The sequence below is a fragment of the Alnus glutinosa genome, chromosome 3 (genome assembly GCF_958979055.1).
Source record: "Alnus glutinosa chromosome 3, dhAlnGlut1.1, whole genome shotgun sequence".
Taxonomy (NCBI): domain Eukaryota; kingdom Viridiplantae; phylum Streptophyta; class Magnoliopsida; order Fagales; family Betulaceae; genus Alnus; species Alnus glutinosa.
Genome location: NC_084888.1, coordinates 32,610,699 through 32,625,402, shown reverse-complemented (window position 1 = coordinate 32,625,402; position 14,704 = coordinate 32,610,699). Strand labels below are relative to the sequence as shown.

Below are 14,704 nucleotides of genomic sequence, written 5' to 3'. Positions count from 1 at the left end.
CATAAAAAATAGGAGTTTTATTTATTTATTTTTATAACTGACATATATATTTAGAGCATGTGATTCTCATATGCATTTTTTCTTCCATCCAATTTGAAAGAAACTATCTTTTATTTAGAAGCAATGTTATATATCACATTTTTATCTTACAAATACTTTACAATGTTGACGTGGTCGTCATAATTAATTAATTTTTTTTTTTAACAATGATTAATCTAAGAGTTAGTTAGGACTATTACGTCAACACTATAAGATAATTACTCTTTATTTGTAATTAACTAAGGTAAATCAAATGAGAAGAATGAGGGATCGATTTGATTACAAACCCATAATTAGAATGGCTATATATATATATATATATATATATATATATATATATATATTTTAATCTACTTTGTGTTTTAGCATGGTAAGATTGATGATTGAATTTAGGCAAAAAAATGTCAAAGAATTGTATAGTGTTCCGTATTTTGGTGGGTTGTAATCTAAAAGGCCAAGTTCGTTTTTCCCTGACCTTTCCGTCGTTTTTGAAGGAGTCAAACTTATTTTTGTTAGGACTACTTTGTTAACTGTTTTGACATGCTATTTCTTCTTTGAATTTTCAAAGGAATAGTTGTAATTAACATTCCGGATAACGCCCTTGATGAATGCCACATAATGTGCTCTGATTACTGTTTACCACCGAATTAGAAGGTCAAGCTATTCAAAAAAAAAGAAGAAGAAAAGAAGGTCAGGCTCAACGGGAAAGGATATATATGGCGGACTGTGGATGACATGATAAGTGCAGTTTATATGGCAAGGCAAATCTGGTTATTTTGTACGCGTGGCCTAATTTTATAGGTAATGACGTGGTTAGTTGTACACGTGGAAAAAAAAGATGTGGCTACAAATTCACATTTAACTTTTTGTTTTTTTTTTTTTTAAAAAAATTAACTATTAAATCTGTTATTGTTAATTTTAAGGAAAAGCTGTTAGAGTTGGATAGAGGTTTGATAGAAATTAAAAAAAAAAAAAAAAAAATAGCATTTCTCGGTGACAAAATAGCTATTAATTAGTATTTTTAACGAAAAATGAAGGAAAATAGTAAATTGAAAAATATGTAAAACCCATGTAGCATAATTCACAATTACAAAATTAATGGATTAGAGTTGAGGGGATTAACCTATTTAATTAAATAGGTCGGGTTATATTTGACCTATATAGTGTTATATTTGTGTTTCGACACAACCTGAACTTGATAAGCAACATTTAAGGCTAATAATTTTTAACACGACCTACAAATTTAACACGAAAATAGTAAATTAAAGTTGAAGAGTCTAATATACTTAATTAAATGAATTAAATTATAATTAATTTATATAATCCTATATTGTTGTGTATATTGGCTAAAGCTATAGCCTATAGTGATGAGCTAATCTGGGAAGTACTCAATTCCTTGTGGAAAATGGATGGCCAAGTTGAGTTTGAAGTGAAGAATGCATTAAGGCCTGGCGTGAAGCCCAAGTCGAGATTGAATTGACTGGAAGACCCGTGATGAATGAATGACGCCCTCATCATTTTCCTCTAAATCGTTTATTTAATGGAGATATTTAGTGAGATGAGCCAATTGGTCTTCTCTTTCGTGAACCAAATCGTCCAAATCAATTTCCTCATAATTTTCTTTTGGATAAAGAGGGATGTACTATGAATGTTATTCTTGTTTCTTATCATTCCCCCCCTTGGACTATCTCAAATAATCTGCTTTATGTTTGATAATGGATTTTTATTTTTATTTCTTTATTTTGTTAACGAAAGTATTTTAATATGACATAAATATGGAAACAAATTTTATGTTTTGAACAATATTTTATATTTTGAGTTGTTTGTGAATATTTTTAACTGAGAATAAAATAGAAAAAAAAAAAAAAAAAAAAAAAAAACCGACACCTGCTAACAAACATAATTTTGATATATTTTTACCATGAAAAGATTTACCAGTAGGGGAAGTGGCATCTTGATCACTTTTGAAAAAGAGTAATAATTCACTACCACCTAAATATACAACTTTTCACCACCTTGTCTATGTGGCAAGATGGTCCCCCACCTTAATTTATTTTTAAAAAATAAAAAAAAAATCAAAAAGTAGTGGGGGACCACCTTGCCACATAAGCAAGGTGGTAAAAAGTTGTATATTTGGGTGGCATTGAATCATTATTCTTTGAAAAAATGTATCCAAATTTTAAAAAGTGTCAATTTAAAGTATCTATATTTCAATTTTAACAATTTGTTAGAATTTTCCGTTAAACCCTATCAAAATTCCAAAATGCCCATGTGTGTTTTTTTTGAAAAAAATTATAAAATTTTTCAAAGGTTCTGGCATGAGTATTCTTGCAAATTCCGTTAAATTCTGACAAATACCTAAATCATAACATTTTCTTTTCTTATCTTTTCCTAAAAAAAAAGAGGGGTATTTTGAAAATTTTGACATGATTTAACGAAAAATTCTAAGGGATAATTGAAATTGAAAATAAATTGGAAGATAGATACACTAAAATAATTCTTTTTATTGTTTAGGTACATTTTTTCAAAAGCGGAGAAAGATCAGGAGTTAGAAGTGAAGTTTTCCCTAATAATAATAAAAAAAATAGCAGTGTAATAGGTAGATGGACGTGCAGGGTGTTAGCGTGTGTTGGCAATTTGTGAGCAAGAAATGGGACGATCCAGGAATAGGATTCTCTTCATTTCAAATTAAACGGATATTGTCTAAAAAATTAAAATGATAATTTTATTATTGTTTTATAACTAACCGCTAACCAGCTCCTCTCCATTTCAGACGAAGGTGGACAAAAGGAGCCATGTTTTCTGAGTCAGTCTCATTTCCTCATCATTGTCATCCAAAACGCCATCGTCCTTTCACATCCTCCCCCTTATCACTATTCTCCGGCTAACCGGCCAAGCTCATTTTGTGGCTCGCTGCAGCTATAATAAGCCCATTAGATTACTTGTTAGCTGTTTAATTTGAGAGAGTAATTCTTTGCTTAAAGGAATTGTTGTAATTAAATGTGGGGTATGTGCTGTATTCTCCCACAAACTTGAACCCACTTTTCGTAAGTAATGGAATGATTAAGGTCTAAGGAACAATAACCAAAGGAACAAACAAGAAAAAGAAAACAAAAACAAGAACAATTAAGGAGGATTAACATCAATAATAGGACAACCATTACAAAGGACATAGACACAATGAAAATGTTTTACTTTTGAAATAAAGGTGGCTCATCTTGCAAGATTGTGCGTAGGCCAACTATAATATTTCAGTCTCACGTTAGAAAGATGATTAGCACACATAAAATTGGTGGATTACAAAAAAGTTCACGAGTGTAAAGTCTTACATTAGTTCTCTACCAAATGAGATTTGAGACTAAGCCTAATAAACGATTTTAGAAAACTCAAATTACAACTTAATTAGTCTTTTTTAAGTTATATTACATGTGTGGTTAGCATCTTTCCTAGATTGTTGACCCTAACGAGGACATCAATAATTTAAGAGAGAACGCATTGAAAAGATTAAAAGCCAATGAGCCTCCGAGATGGAAAGCCCCCATCACCAATCCAATGGAAAACCTGAGTTTCGGAAAGCAGAGACATCAATCAGCGAATCTCTTAAGCTCTCCTAGATTAATTTCTTACAAATTGACGTGACAGTTTACGTGACACTTAATACGTCAACCATTAAAATGTAAATTGCTACATGACATTTCATATTACACTTACCAAATTTGTAAATTGGTTTAGTAATTCACGTAACACTTATCACATTAGTCACGGATATAACACTTATTTTCATAAAAGGTGGATTGTTACATTAATATGTAAGATGGTTGTCATATTACAAATATTATCTTTAACATTAAAAAAAAAGATAGTGTAGAATAAGAATGTTTTAAAGCAATCTTGATGTTCTTATCTTGGAATTACACAATTTGTTATAGAAAATGGATGCCCATGATGAGATTGAATTCAAGAGTGCACCAAATCTCAGAATAACTCAAATTGTAATAGAAAATGGAAGCCCAAGTTGAGATTGAATTGATATAAAGACATATTGAATCCTTGCTTCTAAGAATTGGTTGTCTCTTTCGTGAACCAAATCAATTTTCTCATTATTATTATTATTATTATTGTTTATAACAGAGCCACGTATGTACTATATATGATATATCAATGTTATTCATGTTTCATATGATTTCCCCACTTGGACCATCACAAATAGTCCTCTTGCCCACGTCTCTGTTTCATTGCCTTTCTAAATAATAATAATAAAGTAAATACTAAATAGAAAAGATTAAGATCTCTAAGGTATGTGTCACATGTTTTCTTCTAATTTGGTACAGAATATTTTTCCCACTATCTCACGTTAATATCACAAAGACTTTACACACACACACAAAAAAATAAAAAAATAAAAAGAGAGCATGGGCTCTCTTTATTCATAGCCGCCTTCAAACTCCACTTCAAAGAAGCCCATCTCACTACAAAGACTGACTGCCTGCCAAAGAGCCACAGCCTCTTCTACTGTCGGATCATGAACATGAGGAAAAAAAAATTACTTGCACTTTAAACACATGTCAGTTTAATAAATTGAATTATAGAATGGTCTTTCAATTCATTGTTATATTGAGTTTAATACATTGTTATATATAAACGATATTAAACTTTAAGGTTCGATTTTCAGGAAGACAGTGAAATAAATACACAATGGTATAGGCCCAGTTGATAGCCCATTAGACCACAAACAAAATACTCCCACTCAATTGGGTCTCAAGCCCTCAGCTAGACTATAATTGGGCTTGGGCTAGTGTGGTGGCCATAAATTCCCTTAAAAAAAAAAAAAAATTGTTTCTCCTAAAAGTCTGTTTGAAACTTTGAATTATGAATTTGAAAGAGTTTTTTAAGTTTGAGAAACGAAAATGACTTTTGAAAATTGGTGAAATGATAAATAATTACCACCCACTCAAGTAGTTTCTACATGAAAAATAATTAGAGGGCTTATCACATAGCAAGTATTTGTGAGGTCATCCTATAAAATTTCCTATAAAAAGAGACATATCTCTAAGAACGTACAATTTCTCATTTATTGATTTAAGCATCGAAGACTCTTTCAGTATTCCAAAACCAGCAGTTTTCGATGACTTTATCCCTTATTTTACGAGAAAACCGTCACCAATTCGGCGTCCAAAAAGTTGTCCACCAAATATCTTTAACAAAAATGTTGCCAAAAGGGTAACCCTTAGTAATCCTTCCTACTAAGAATATATTAATCAACTAAAATTGATGGAGGTTTAGCATGGGATTGGTTGATCCCCATGAAATCGAAGCTACTAATTTAGATTGTTGGTGGGTCAAACCAGACCCGCATGACATTTGAACCCAATCCTTTTCAACCTCCATTGACATGCTTTGCGAGCTTGAACTTGCATTCAAGATATAAATATCTTGTGCAGTGCCCTTTAATAGTTTCTATTGCATAGTTTATTATCTTTGATGTGTTAAGTACATATTATAGGATGTGTACATTGAGTTGGCTTAATGACTAATCGTCATTCCACTGTAATGATTCTATTTTGTATATTAAAAAAAAAAAAAAAAAAAAAAAAAAAGAATCGTCACATTTACAAAGGTTGGACTGATCTAGTCGATTTGGTTGAAGCCTGTGTTTAACTAATTTCAATTTTTTTTTGTTTGTTTGTCAAGCTTAATTAACAACCATTAACTGACTTAGGATGAAGCAGAATTCCCCTTGCACCACCTTTTTTAGTCTATATTTATTTAATTTGAGTATTTAAGTATTGATTAAATAGATAAATTTATTTATTTATTTATTATAAATTTAAACTTTTCGAATAAATTATGAGTTAACTCCATAAGGTATATTCACTTAATAACCTCATTTTCCCTGCAAATGCATTTAGTAACTTCGGTCTAGTCTATTTTATTTTCCTTAAAATTTTATGTATCTCGTTTTTTCTTTTTCTCAAATGGTCTTTGTACTCATTATTTTGTACTATTTTTTGGGAATTTGGATTTTACAATGTGTACATGGTTTTCGAAAAGAGAAACTTAAATTATGAATAATTGTTATTGTTAAAACAGTTTCAGGTATGGTGGCACAAGCTTTAACAAAGTCCTTCCATTAATCTTGTAAAACAATAAATATCCGCAAAAGAACTTGACTAGGGGTGCCCAGCCCTATTTCGATGCTTAAGTCAGTCTTTGGAGAGAATTTATATCAACTCTTTTTAATCAATTAATCATCTGAAGAATACTCGGTGGCGTGTACCTATTTATAAGTAGGACTTCAACTGTTTAATTTGGATAAAGTGAGAACTGATTCCCTGACTTCGAGATTTCTTCTCGGTCTACCCAGAATTCGAGCAGTCCAAGTATCTCGGGATTTGATGCTCTCGAGATAATTCTTATTTCTTGTGAAATGCTTGATGAGCTTCAGCCTTTACTTCTTGACGGGCCTTCGCTTTTATTTCTTGATGAGCCTTAACCTTAATCTCATAATGTAACTGCTTTTTCAGGATTAATATAAATAAATGATCATGTAGGAATCAAATAAGCTTATTTATTAATTATTGAGAATATTTCCCAACAGCTATTTTCATTTTACACCTTTTTTACATTTACTTTTTTTCATTATTATTTTTCCATTTTTTTTTTATTATTCTTTTCTCATACGTTTCTTTGAAAACATTTTTTTAAATTAAATTATAATAAATAATAATAATAATAATAATAATAATAATAATAATAAAAAAAAAAAAACCATGCATAAGGACAGTTATAACCATTAGGAATATTCTTGTGGACCAAACACTTTTCATGTTCTATGCTCTACAGTAAAAGCCACTTCCAAGATATTTGGGCACCTGCATTAATTCACACTCCACTCATTTCTTCTTATCTCCCTCATGGATTCACAGCGCCTGCCTTCATCTTCCTCTCTGCATCCCAAACTCCATAGAAATGCAAAAACAAGTCCATCATGGGCAAGAACTCATCTAAGGAACACAAGAATTCGCTTCAAATCCAGGATGTATGATACATATAACTCCCTTCTCTTATTTCACTCATCAATTCCCTTCTCATCATCTCGATATCATATGATTGCTTCCACTTGTTCCCAGCAGCAGCTACTGCACTTGTTTCTGCCACCAGCCGCAAGAGCAAAGTTCACAATTTACTAGGAAAACTTCTGCTAAAAAGACGAAGAAAATTTTCATACAATTCAGAGAAGAACCTGCCAAAGTAGCCAAGAAGAAGGGAACCATAGCTGGAGCTGTTGCTCTCGTTATTGGCACCAGTATTGGTTCAGGAATACTTGCACTGCCACAGAAGGCTTCCCCTGCAGTACTCTCAAACTCCCTTTCTCTCTTAATCATTTAAATTAATATTCTAACATTCATTTCACTTGTGAGATTAAACTCTCCCTTAATAAGTAAAGCCAACACGTTAAACATTTAATTAAAATGAGAACCTTTGCTCAAATATCATGTTAAATTACTATTTATCTCAAAAGCTTAAGATGAGAGTAAAGGTAAACTTAATCATTTAAATTAATATTCTAACGATTAACGCCATTAACATTGCAGGGAATAGTTCCAGGATCAATTTCACTGGTGATATGTTGGGCATTTCTCTTAATTGAAGCACTTCTGCTTGTGGAAATCAATGTGGCTCTGCGGAAAAAGAAGGGAAAGAGGAAGGAAGACAAAGACTTAGAGGTCATTTCTATCAGGACCATGGCCCAAGAGACTCTAGGAGACTGGGGTGGAACTCTTGCCACAGCCACCTATGTTTTCTTGGGCTACACTTCCATGATTGCATATAGTTCCAAGTCTGGAGAGATCCTTTTCCATTTGATCAATCTTCCAGCCTCTGTTTCAGGCTGCTTCTTCACTGCACTCTTCACCATGCTCATCGCCATCGGCGGGACACGTGCCACTGATCAAGTGAATCAATGGCTTACTACTTCGATGCTGGGTATTTATTTGGTCTAATTTTTCTTTGTTGCAATGTTCACATGTGTGTCTATATATATATATTTTGTGTGTACCTTTTGAATTGTTGAATCATAGCGATACAAATCTTGGATAGAACTCACCATTGAAAGTCATGTGGAACACTTGGGATAAAAACATACTACTACACTCCCCAACTGATATTCACGGCGGCCCACTCTATCGACACTGACCTAATGGTAACCCTTTTTCTTTTGGCTGCTCCACTCACTTATCAGTATTCAATCACTTAATATTATGTCCATACATGCATGGTACTAAGACATTTTAATCCAGCCTATAGCCCTATAGGTTGTCCCCTCCGTGACTCAACTACAAAGCCACAATCCATACGATTTCATACTCGACGAGCTGTGTTTGATCCCATACTCGACGTGGTAGATAGCACTGATACCAAATAATACAAACTTTGAGTAGAACTCGCATTTGAAAACCGGCTTGCATGGAGCGGGTGCCCAACAACTTATATACGCATGGTTAAGATTGTACTTAAAGCATATGAGACACTTAAGGATTGTAACACCTGCATGATACAATTGAGTCAGATATGGTCTTGGAAAATCTTAATAGTTTTGGAAGCTTCCATGTATATGGCTCATTTTCTTTGATTGGTAACATCCTCATTTTCCTGATACGCAGGTCTGCTTCTAGCAATTGAGGTGCTAGCAGTTGTCTATGGAGGGTGGTCGGGATTGGGGGAAGGTGGTGATTGGGGAAAAGTTCCAGCTGCAATTCCTATTATGATTTTTTCTTTGGTATATCATGATCTGACACCTGGTAAAGACAATCTTGTTGAAGTTTCACTTGGTTTAATTCAGCAAGGAAAAGAATGTTTGCTCGTTCATGATGCCCAATTTTACTGCAGTACTTTGTGCTTATTTGGGTGGTGATCTTACACGCATAAGGACTTCAGTTTTGCTTGGTAGTCTTGTTCCATTGCTGGCATTGCTTGTTTGGGATGCAGTAGCAATTGGACTCTCAGCCCAGGCTGACCAAGTTGTTGATCCTGTTGAATTGCTCATGAGGTAATCTCTGAAAAGTGTATTACCATCAAATAAACCTATTAATAGAACACAAATTTCATGCTACTGTTACTGAGAAGAGTTCATGTATATAATTAAAACTCTAAAATTTAGTTCTAGTTTCTTGAAAAATGACTAAATCTAACTTTATAGTGGCTGGAGTTCAAGCTAGAAATGCCTAATTCCGCTTATGGGGGACAGTGAGAGTTTTCTTGGAAAGATGTAGGTTGGATGTCTTACATTACATTGTCTCTCTTTTTAGATGAGTAAGAACAAATACAAACAAACATCACAAATACAAAACACAGAAAATTACATAAATCAAAATATGAAAGACCAAAAAGAAAATCCAATCTTGACAGCAATCCAACCACAGCCCCATATGGGATCCTCGAAGGCGGAGAAGACGATTGGAAAAGATGCCAGCGAAGTTGGTTGTAGCGGTCCATAGTGGACTGTTTGGGTATCAATAAAGGATACCCTTTTTAACTTAGTTCATATCCAGCTTATGAGGAAGCTAGGGAGACTAAAAGGTAGATGTACATTGACAGAGAAGACAACATCTAGGACGGTGAGGTAGAAAGGATACCCTAAACATTACATGCATCTTACTCTGGAGATTTTAATATTATCCCTTGCCTGCCCTAGCTTTGTCTCATTGTTCTCTGCATTGAACTCTTGATTCGATTTATCACCAACATCAAGTAACCCAAGCTCAACTGTTCCCTCTGTTCAGGGTAAAATGGAGTGGGGTGTCAATTATGGTAGAGGCTTTCTCCCTTCTGGCGATTGGAACGTCACTAATTGGCACGCTCCTGGGCTTCTCTGAATTCTTTAAGGAGCAACTTAACAACTTCTCATGGCAGTCTCCCTCGACAAAAAAATTACAGGTAGCTTTTATATAAAGAGCTCACTATTTGGTGATTTAAGTGAACTGGTTCTCCATTTCACATGTTACCACACCACCAATTCTTTATTCTTACATATGGTGCTTTAACTATAGCAGACACCAAACAATATTTTGGGGCTAAGAACATGGTGGGGAAGGAATAAAACTAGCTTCACAGCTATGGCAATGGCTGTCACTCCGTCTCTTTTTGTGTCAACTACTGTCCCAGATGCATTCTCAGCTGCCACTGACATTGCTGTAAGTAGAGGGAGTGGGGAATATCAGAAAGTAAAACTTAGACATGATGCCGGTTGTCTATAAGAATGTTTGGATATTTACTCTTCATGCTTTAATGTGGAATAGGGGGGCTACTGCATGACAATGCTTTATGGAGTTCTTCCACCAGCAATGGCATGGATGATGCTTAACAAAGAAGCTGAGGATACAGAACAAAAGGCATTTTCAAAAGCAAGGCCCGTACTCCTTGGAGTGGGACTATTTGCATGTGGTATAGTGGCAGAGCAAATTCTGCAGGATATCCTATTATTCCGCTCCTAGAGAGATCAACTTTTGGCAAATGGTGCAAAACCTATCCTGCCTAAAGCACCATTAATTCTGCTTCCTCAAGAAAAGTATCAAATTCCTTGCCAATTGTATCCATTCCTCAACATTGAATTCTATGAATTTAAAAATGATTCTCTTCTCCATTTACTATTCGAGCAAACACTGGTTTTAGTGGCCAAAGCCATCACAAAATGTCACAACAATCACATCTATAAGCCAACATGCAAACTAGATGCATGCATGAGTTGCAAATAGCACATCTATAGCATTGAACACTGATATCAAATAGCACAAAGTGAATCATTTATTTTGTTGAATGAACATAATTAACTAATAAAGGTTATATGTATGGGAGCCATAAATACAAACAATGTCACTGCCGCCAGAAGAATTCCAACTTTTATAGTAAAGTACTAGCAAAAGAGGGACTATCCAAGCAACCGCCAAGCTTTTCAGGAATTTAGTTCTTCACAGTGGTCACATAATTTAGAAGCATCTGTACAACATCATAGGATATTCTTGCAGCCTGTGTCTTCAGGTGACGGATCTTTGCGTCTGTCTCTTGCTCAAGTCGCTTTACATTAGCACCTGAATCCCCACTGCTCTGTTTGATGTACACGAAGAAACTCCAATTATCACATTGATATCACTAAACACAGATCATAGATGCGTTAGAATTTCTGAAGTTCACCCACACATTGGTCAAAGGCGATAAGCAACAAAAGAATCCAGCGTACAACAACATGAATTGGAGATTTATATTGGATCAAATTTAGAAGCAAAGAACTGAAATCACTGTTGAATTTGATGTAATATTACTCTCGTGTGAATGGATTTGCATCAACATCTTCTCTTACTTTATTGTAATACTTACCTCCGAAACCTTTCTCTGAAACTCAAGTTCTATCTGAGCACGAAACTCAGCAATCTCCTTCTCAGCTTCTTCTTTGGCCTGTTTTAATCTGGCCAATTTAGCTGGAGAAACAGAAAGAAAGGGGGGTATAATCAGTACATGCATCCAGCACTAAACCCGAACACACATCATCTTCCATGTTCATCCAAAAAAAAAAAAAAAGGTTTCAGCACAAAAGAATTAAAATTAAAATGTAATAGACATTTAACAATGTCAAATGTTGGTCTTATAGCATTTAAAGAGGAATAGAGAGATTTGAGTTCAATTCCAAGCATGGGAAAGATGAGCAAGAGTGAACAAGAAGTGGTCAAGCCAGTAAATTATAAACATTATTGTCTATGAATTTACAGGAATATGCAGCCAAATAGTGCTAATTTATGAAAAAGGATTTATATAGCCAATCTCAACTACTTAAGGTGAAGGTTGCATTGTATTGTTCACATTTGTGTAAATGCCCACCAGATCATGATAGCATATCTTACTCTAATGCCAATGCCAAAACATGGAAACCTCACAGAATTGACAATCTAATGCATGACACTATTTGCCAATCTAACTCTAGAAGAAATCTTCCTCATGCAAAAATTAATATTTGAAAAGACTCATTGCCCCAATACATAAAGAGGATATTCCTCCAAGACTCAGTTCTGAGATGCTTTGGAATATCCTGCCCACTCACAAACTCCCAGTTTGAACTCAGTCCGAGCCAGGTGAACATCATCACTACCTCGCCCTTCTCTGTGATCAGCAGCCCAATCTCCACTCTCTCCCATCAATTGCATAGCTAGAACATGTCAGTAATCCTGTACAGATGGACGCCCCCCCCCAAAGAAAAGGATTTTTTGGAATACTTTAAACCCTCTACACAACATTAACTCTTTTCCCCTGAGGAGAGATAAATTCAAGAACCATAGGTCTAAAAATTGAGAAACATAATGTAGAGTACGTTGTAGAAAACCTGCAACCATGTCAATATAACAGAGAAGCAACCAGCATAAATATACTTTCTTAACTACTGCATTCTTGACGCAACAATCTCAAAGAAACCTAAATATCAGGAGTCATAAAAGTACAAGCATATTATTATTTCATATAGAAAAGGAAACATTAGTTACCATTTCTGGCTGCATTGACAATGTGCTGAGCCTCTTGTTCAGCTCCCAGCAGTTGTTGAATTCCATTCTGTACCCTGTTAGATCCCATACCCGAGTTGCCAATGCAGCTGAACTGAAAATATAGATAGGATTATGCAACTAAAATTCATACTTGAGAATACAATAACAAGACGCTTCCACGGGATTATAGATGGGGTCATCACCTTCAAAAATGAGGGCCAACTATTGGTGCCTCATATTCTTTTTAAAACATGTTAGGATTATCAATGCCTCATAATTGCATGCCTTCCAGAATTACTCCCCACCCCCCTCGCTCTTTCTATTAGGTCCAACATTGAGATAACAAACTATCATTTTGGAACAAGTGGCTCATATTCTCTCAAGCATAAAGAGTAATACTAAAACACTAGTATTGCAGTACGGTACAGGGTATTTGGGGTTTTCCAAAATACATCCATAAAATTAGATTTTTCTTATAAGTATGTTATGATGTAACCTTAAATCATATACTAAAATATAGCCACACTCCTATGGATGTAGGCACATTGTCAGACCACGTAAATCCATGTCTTGATTTTCTCATGTTCTTTCTCTTTTTGATTCCATATTATTCATCATTATTGTGCACAGTAATATTATATCCAAAAATAATAAAATAATTTAGGCCCAATGAGTTAATCGAGATTATGTAAAAGTCAGAACCAGCATAACTAGTGAATCACCATCTTCAAAGAATCATAAAGTTCTTTTCCTAATCAGTAAAATGAAGAAGAAAAAAAACCCAGAACAGATAAGCTGTAACAAGAAAAGAAAAATACAAAAGCAGCAGGAAATTATCAAAATGCTTGCAAGCCATTGAACTTGGAAGTATTCATTCAATATATAGAGGGGACAAAAAAACTGCATTAATTGGAATCGGATTGACATGACAAGACTAGCAAGGCCACTAAACATAATGTGATCTTCAGTAAAATTAGTTAAACCCTATCTCAAAAAAATTGAAAATTAGCCACAAACACAAGTAAACATGCATTCCTTCATAATTCCAAAAGGAGTTTTCATGTCTATAACAGACACCTTGTTTTTGCTCATATTGCCAACTTAAGAGAGAGAGAGAGAGAGAGAGAGAGAGAACCCACTAAATCAGCTTCAAATAGTTCCCGAGAGGAATCTCAAAATCTAACCATTCCAGAAGTTAAAGCTAACTACACGCTTTTAATGAGATTGACTTATTACTTATAAAAATAAAATTAAAAAAATAATAATAATAATAATAATAAAAAAAAAGCTTTTCAAAAGCAAGATCCAGTCTGCAAATTCTGTGGCTACATCTTGTGAAACTTGAATCTGATCAAACAATCTTACACCAAATTCACCAATCTAACAGACCTGGTCATCTTAAACACAACCTCATGATAAGAACATCTACAAAGAACCCAGTTTTAACATATATAACACATTTTACAAAAAAAATATATTATCTAGCACATCCATATACAACAAAACCATCAAATCTGGGTCCAAAATTTACTATAGATACAATCCTGCAATACCCATTTAGTTTTTCTCCGACAAAAATGATATAAAAGTTTTCAAGTTTTTGTTTTTGTTTTTTTTCTTCTCAAAAGCCCATTTACTAAAGTGTCTGATCAGCATGAACATATTCCTTAATTCACATTATCTTAGATTCAACAACTGAAAATTCAGATCATGGGATCGGGAAAAAAAAAAAAAAAAAAGAAAGAAAGAAGAAGAAGAAGAACAAAACAAAAAAATTAACTTGTCAACCGTTAACCAAAGATCTAAGATTATAACAGTGATACACAGAGAGTTAGAGAGAAATTAACTGCAAGGAACAAGGGACAACATTGTAACAGACATCATAGATTCATAGAGAGAGCGGGAGACAGACATACCTTGAGAAACGATGGTTGGTCCAGATGCAAAAGAACTGAGATGTGTTAGAACTTATTTGATCCAACCGGACGGTAAACCACTTCAACGTAAACCAGAGAACCTCGTCGTTTTGCCTTCCCAAAATCCATATTTACTTTTCTTTTCCTGTACTACTTCGTGTTTTTTTTTTTCCTAAGTATTTTTTTGTAATTTTTAGTCGCGCCGTCGAAGGATGTGAAAGG

The 14,704-nt window shown here is 34.2% G+C and overlaps 2 protein-coding genes across 8 annotated transcripts; one reads left to right on the top strand and one right to left on the bottom strand.

The window, feature by feature from the left end:
- The first annotated feature begins 6,881 nt into the window (after positions 1-6,881).
- Positions 6,882-10,685, top strand: LOC133862423 (uncharacterized). 4 transcript variants are annotated; one of them, XM_062298230.1, is made up of 8 exons: positions 6,882-7,078; positions 7,170-7,392; positions 7,635-8,025; positions 8,703-8,840; positions 8,929-9,088; positions 9,822-9,975; positions 10,089-10,232; positions 10,338-10,685. In XM_062298230.1, the coding sequence occupies exons 1-8, from the start codon at positions 6,954-6,956 to the stop codon at positions 10,530-10,532; spliced, it is 1,530 nt and encodes a 509-aa protein (XP_062154214.1). In that variant the 5' UTR covers positions 6,882-6,953; the 3' UTR covers positions 10,533-10,685. The 4 variants fall into 4 exon arrangements, with proteins under 4 accessions (XP_062154214.1, XP_062154216.1, XP_062154215.1 ...); XM_062298232.1 differs by having other exon boundaries at positions 6,884-7,078; positions 7,173-7,392; XM_062298231.1 differs by having other exon boundaries at positions 6,884-7,078; positions 10,092-10,232.
- A 129-nt stretch (positions 10,686-10,814) lies between these two features.
- LOC133862424 (V-type proton ATPase subunit G-like) lies at positions 10,815-14,642 on the bottom strand. 4 transcript variants are annotated; one of them, XM_062298235.1, is made up of 4 exons: positions 14,483-14,642; positions 12,567-12,678; positions 11,413-11,513; positions 10,815-11,142 (listed from the first exon to the last, which is right to left on the bottom strand). In XM_062298235.1, exons 2-4 carry the CDS (start codon positions 12,652-12,654, stop codon positions 10,999-11,001), a joined length of 333 nt encoding a protein of 110 aa, XP_062154219.1. In that variant the 5' UTR covers positions 12,655-12,678; positions 14,483-14,642; the 3' UTR covers positions 10,815-10,998. The 4 variants fall into 4 exon arrangements, with proteins under 4 accessions (XP_062154219.1, XP_062154222.1, XP_062154221.1 ...); XM_062298238.1 differs by having other exon boundaries at positions 12,567-12,657; positions 14,484-14,642; XM_062298237.1 differs by having other exon boundaries at positions 12,567-12,673; positions 14,483-14,641.
- Between the last annotated feature and the right edge of the window lie 62 nt (positions 14,643-14,704).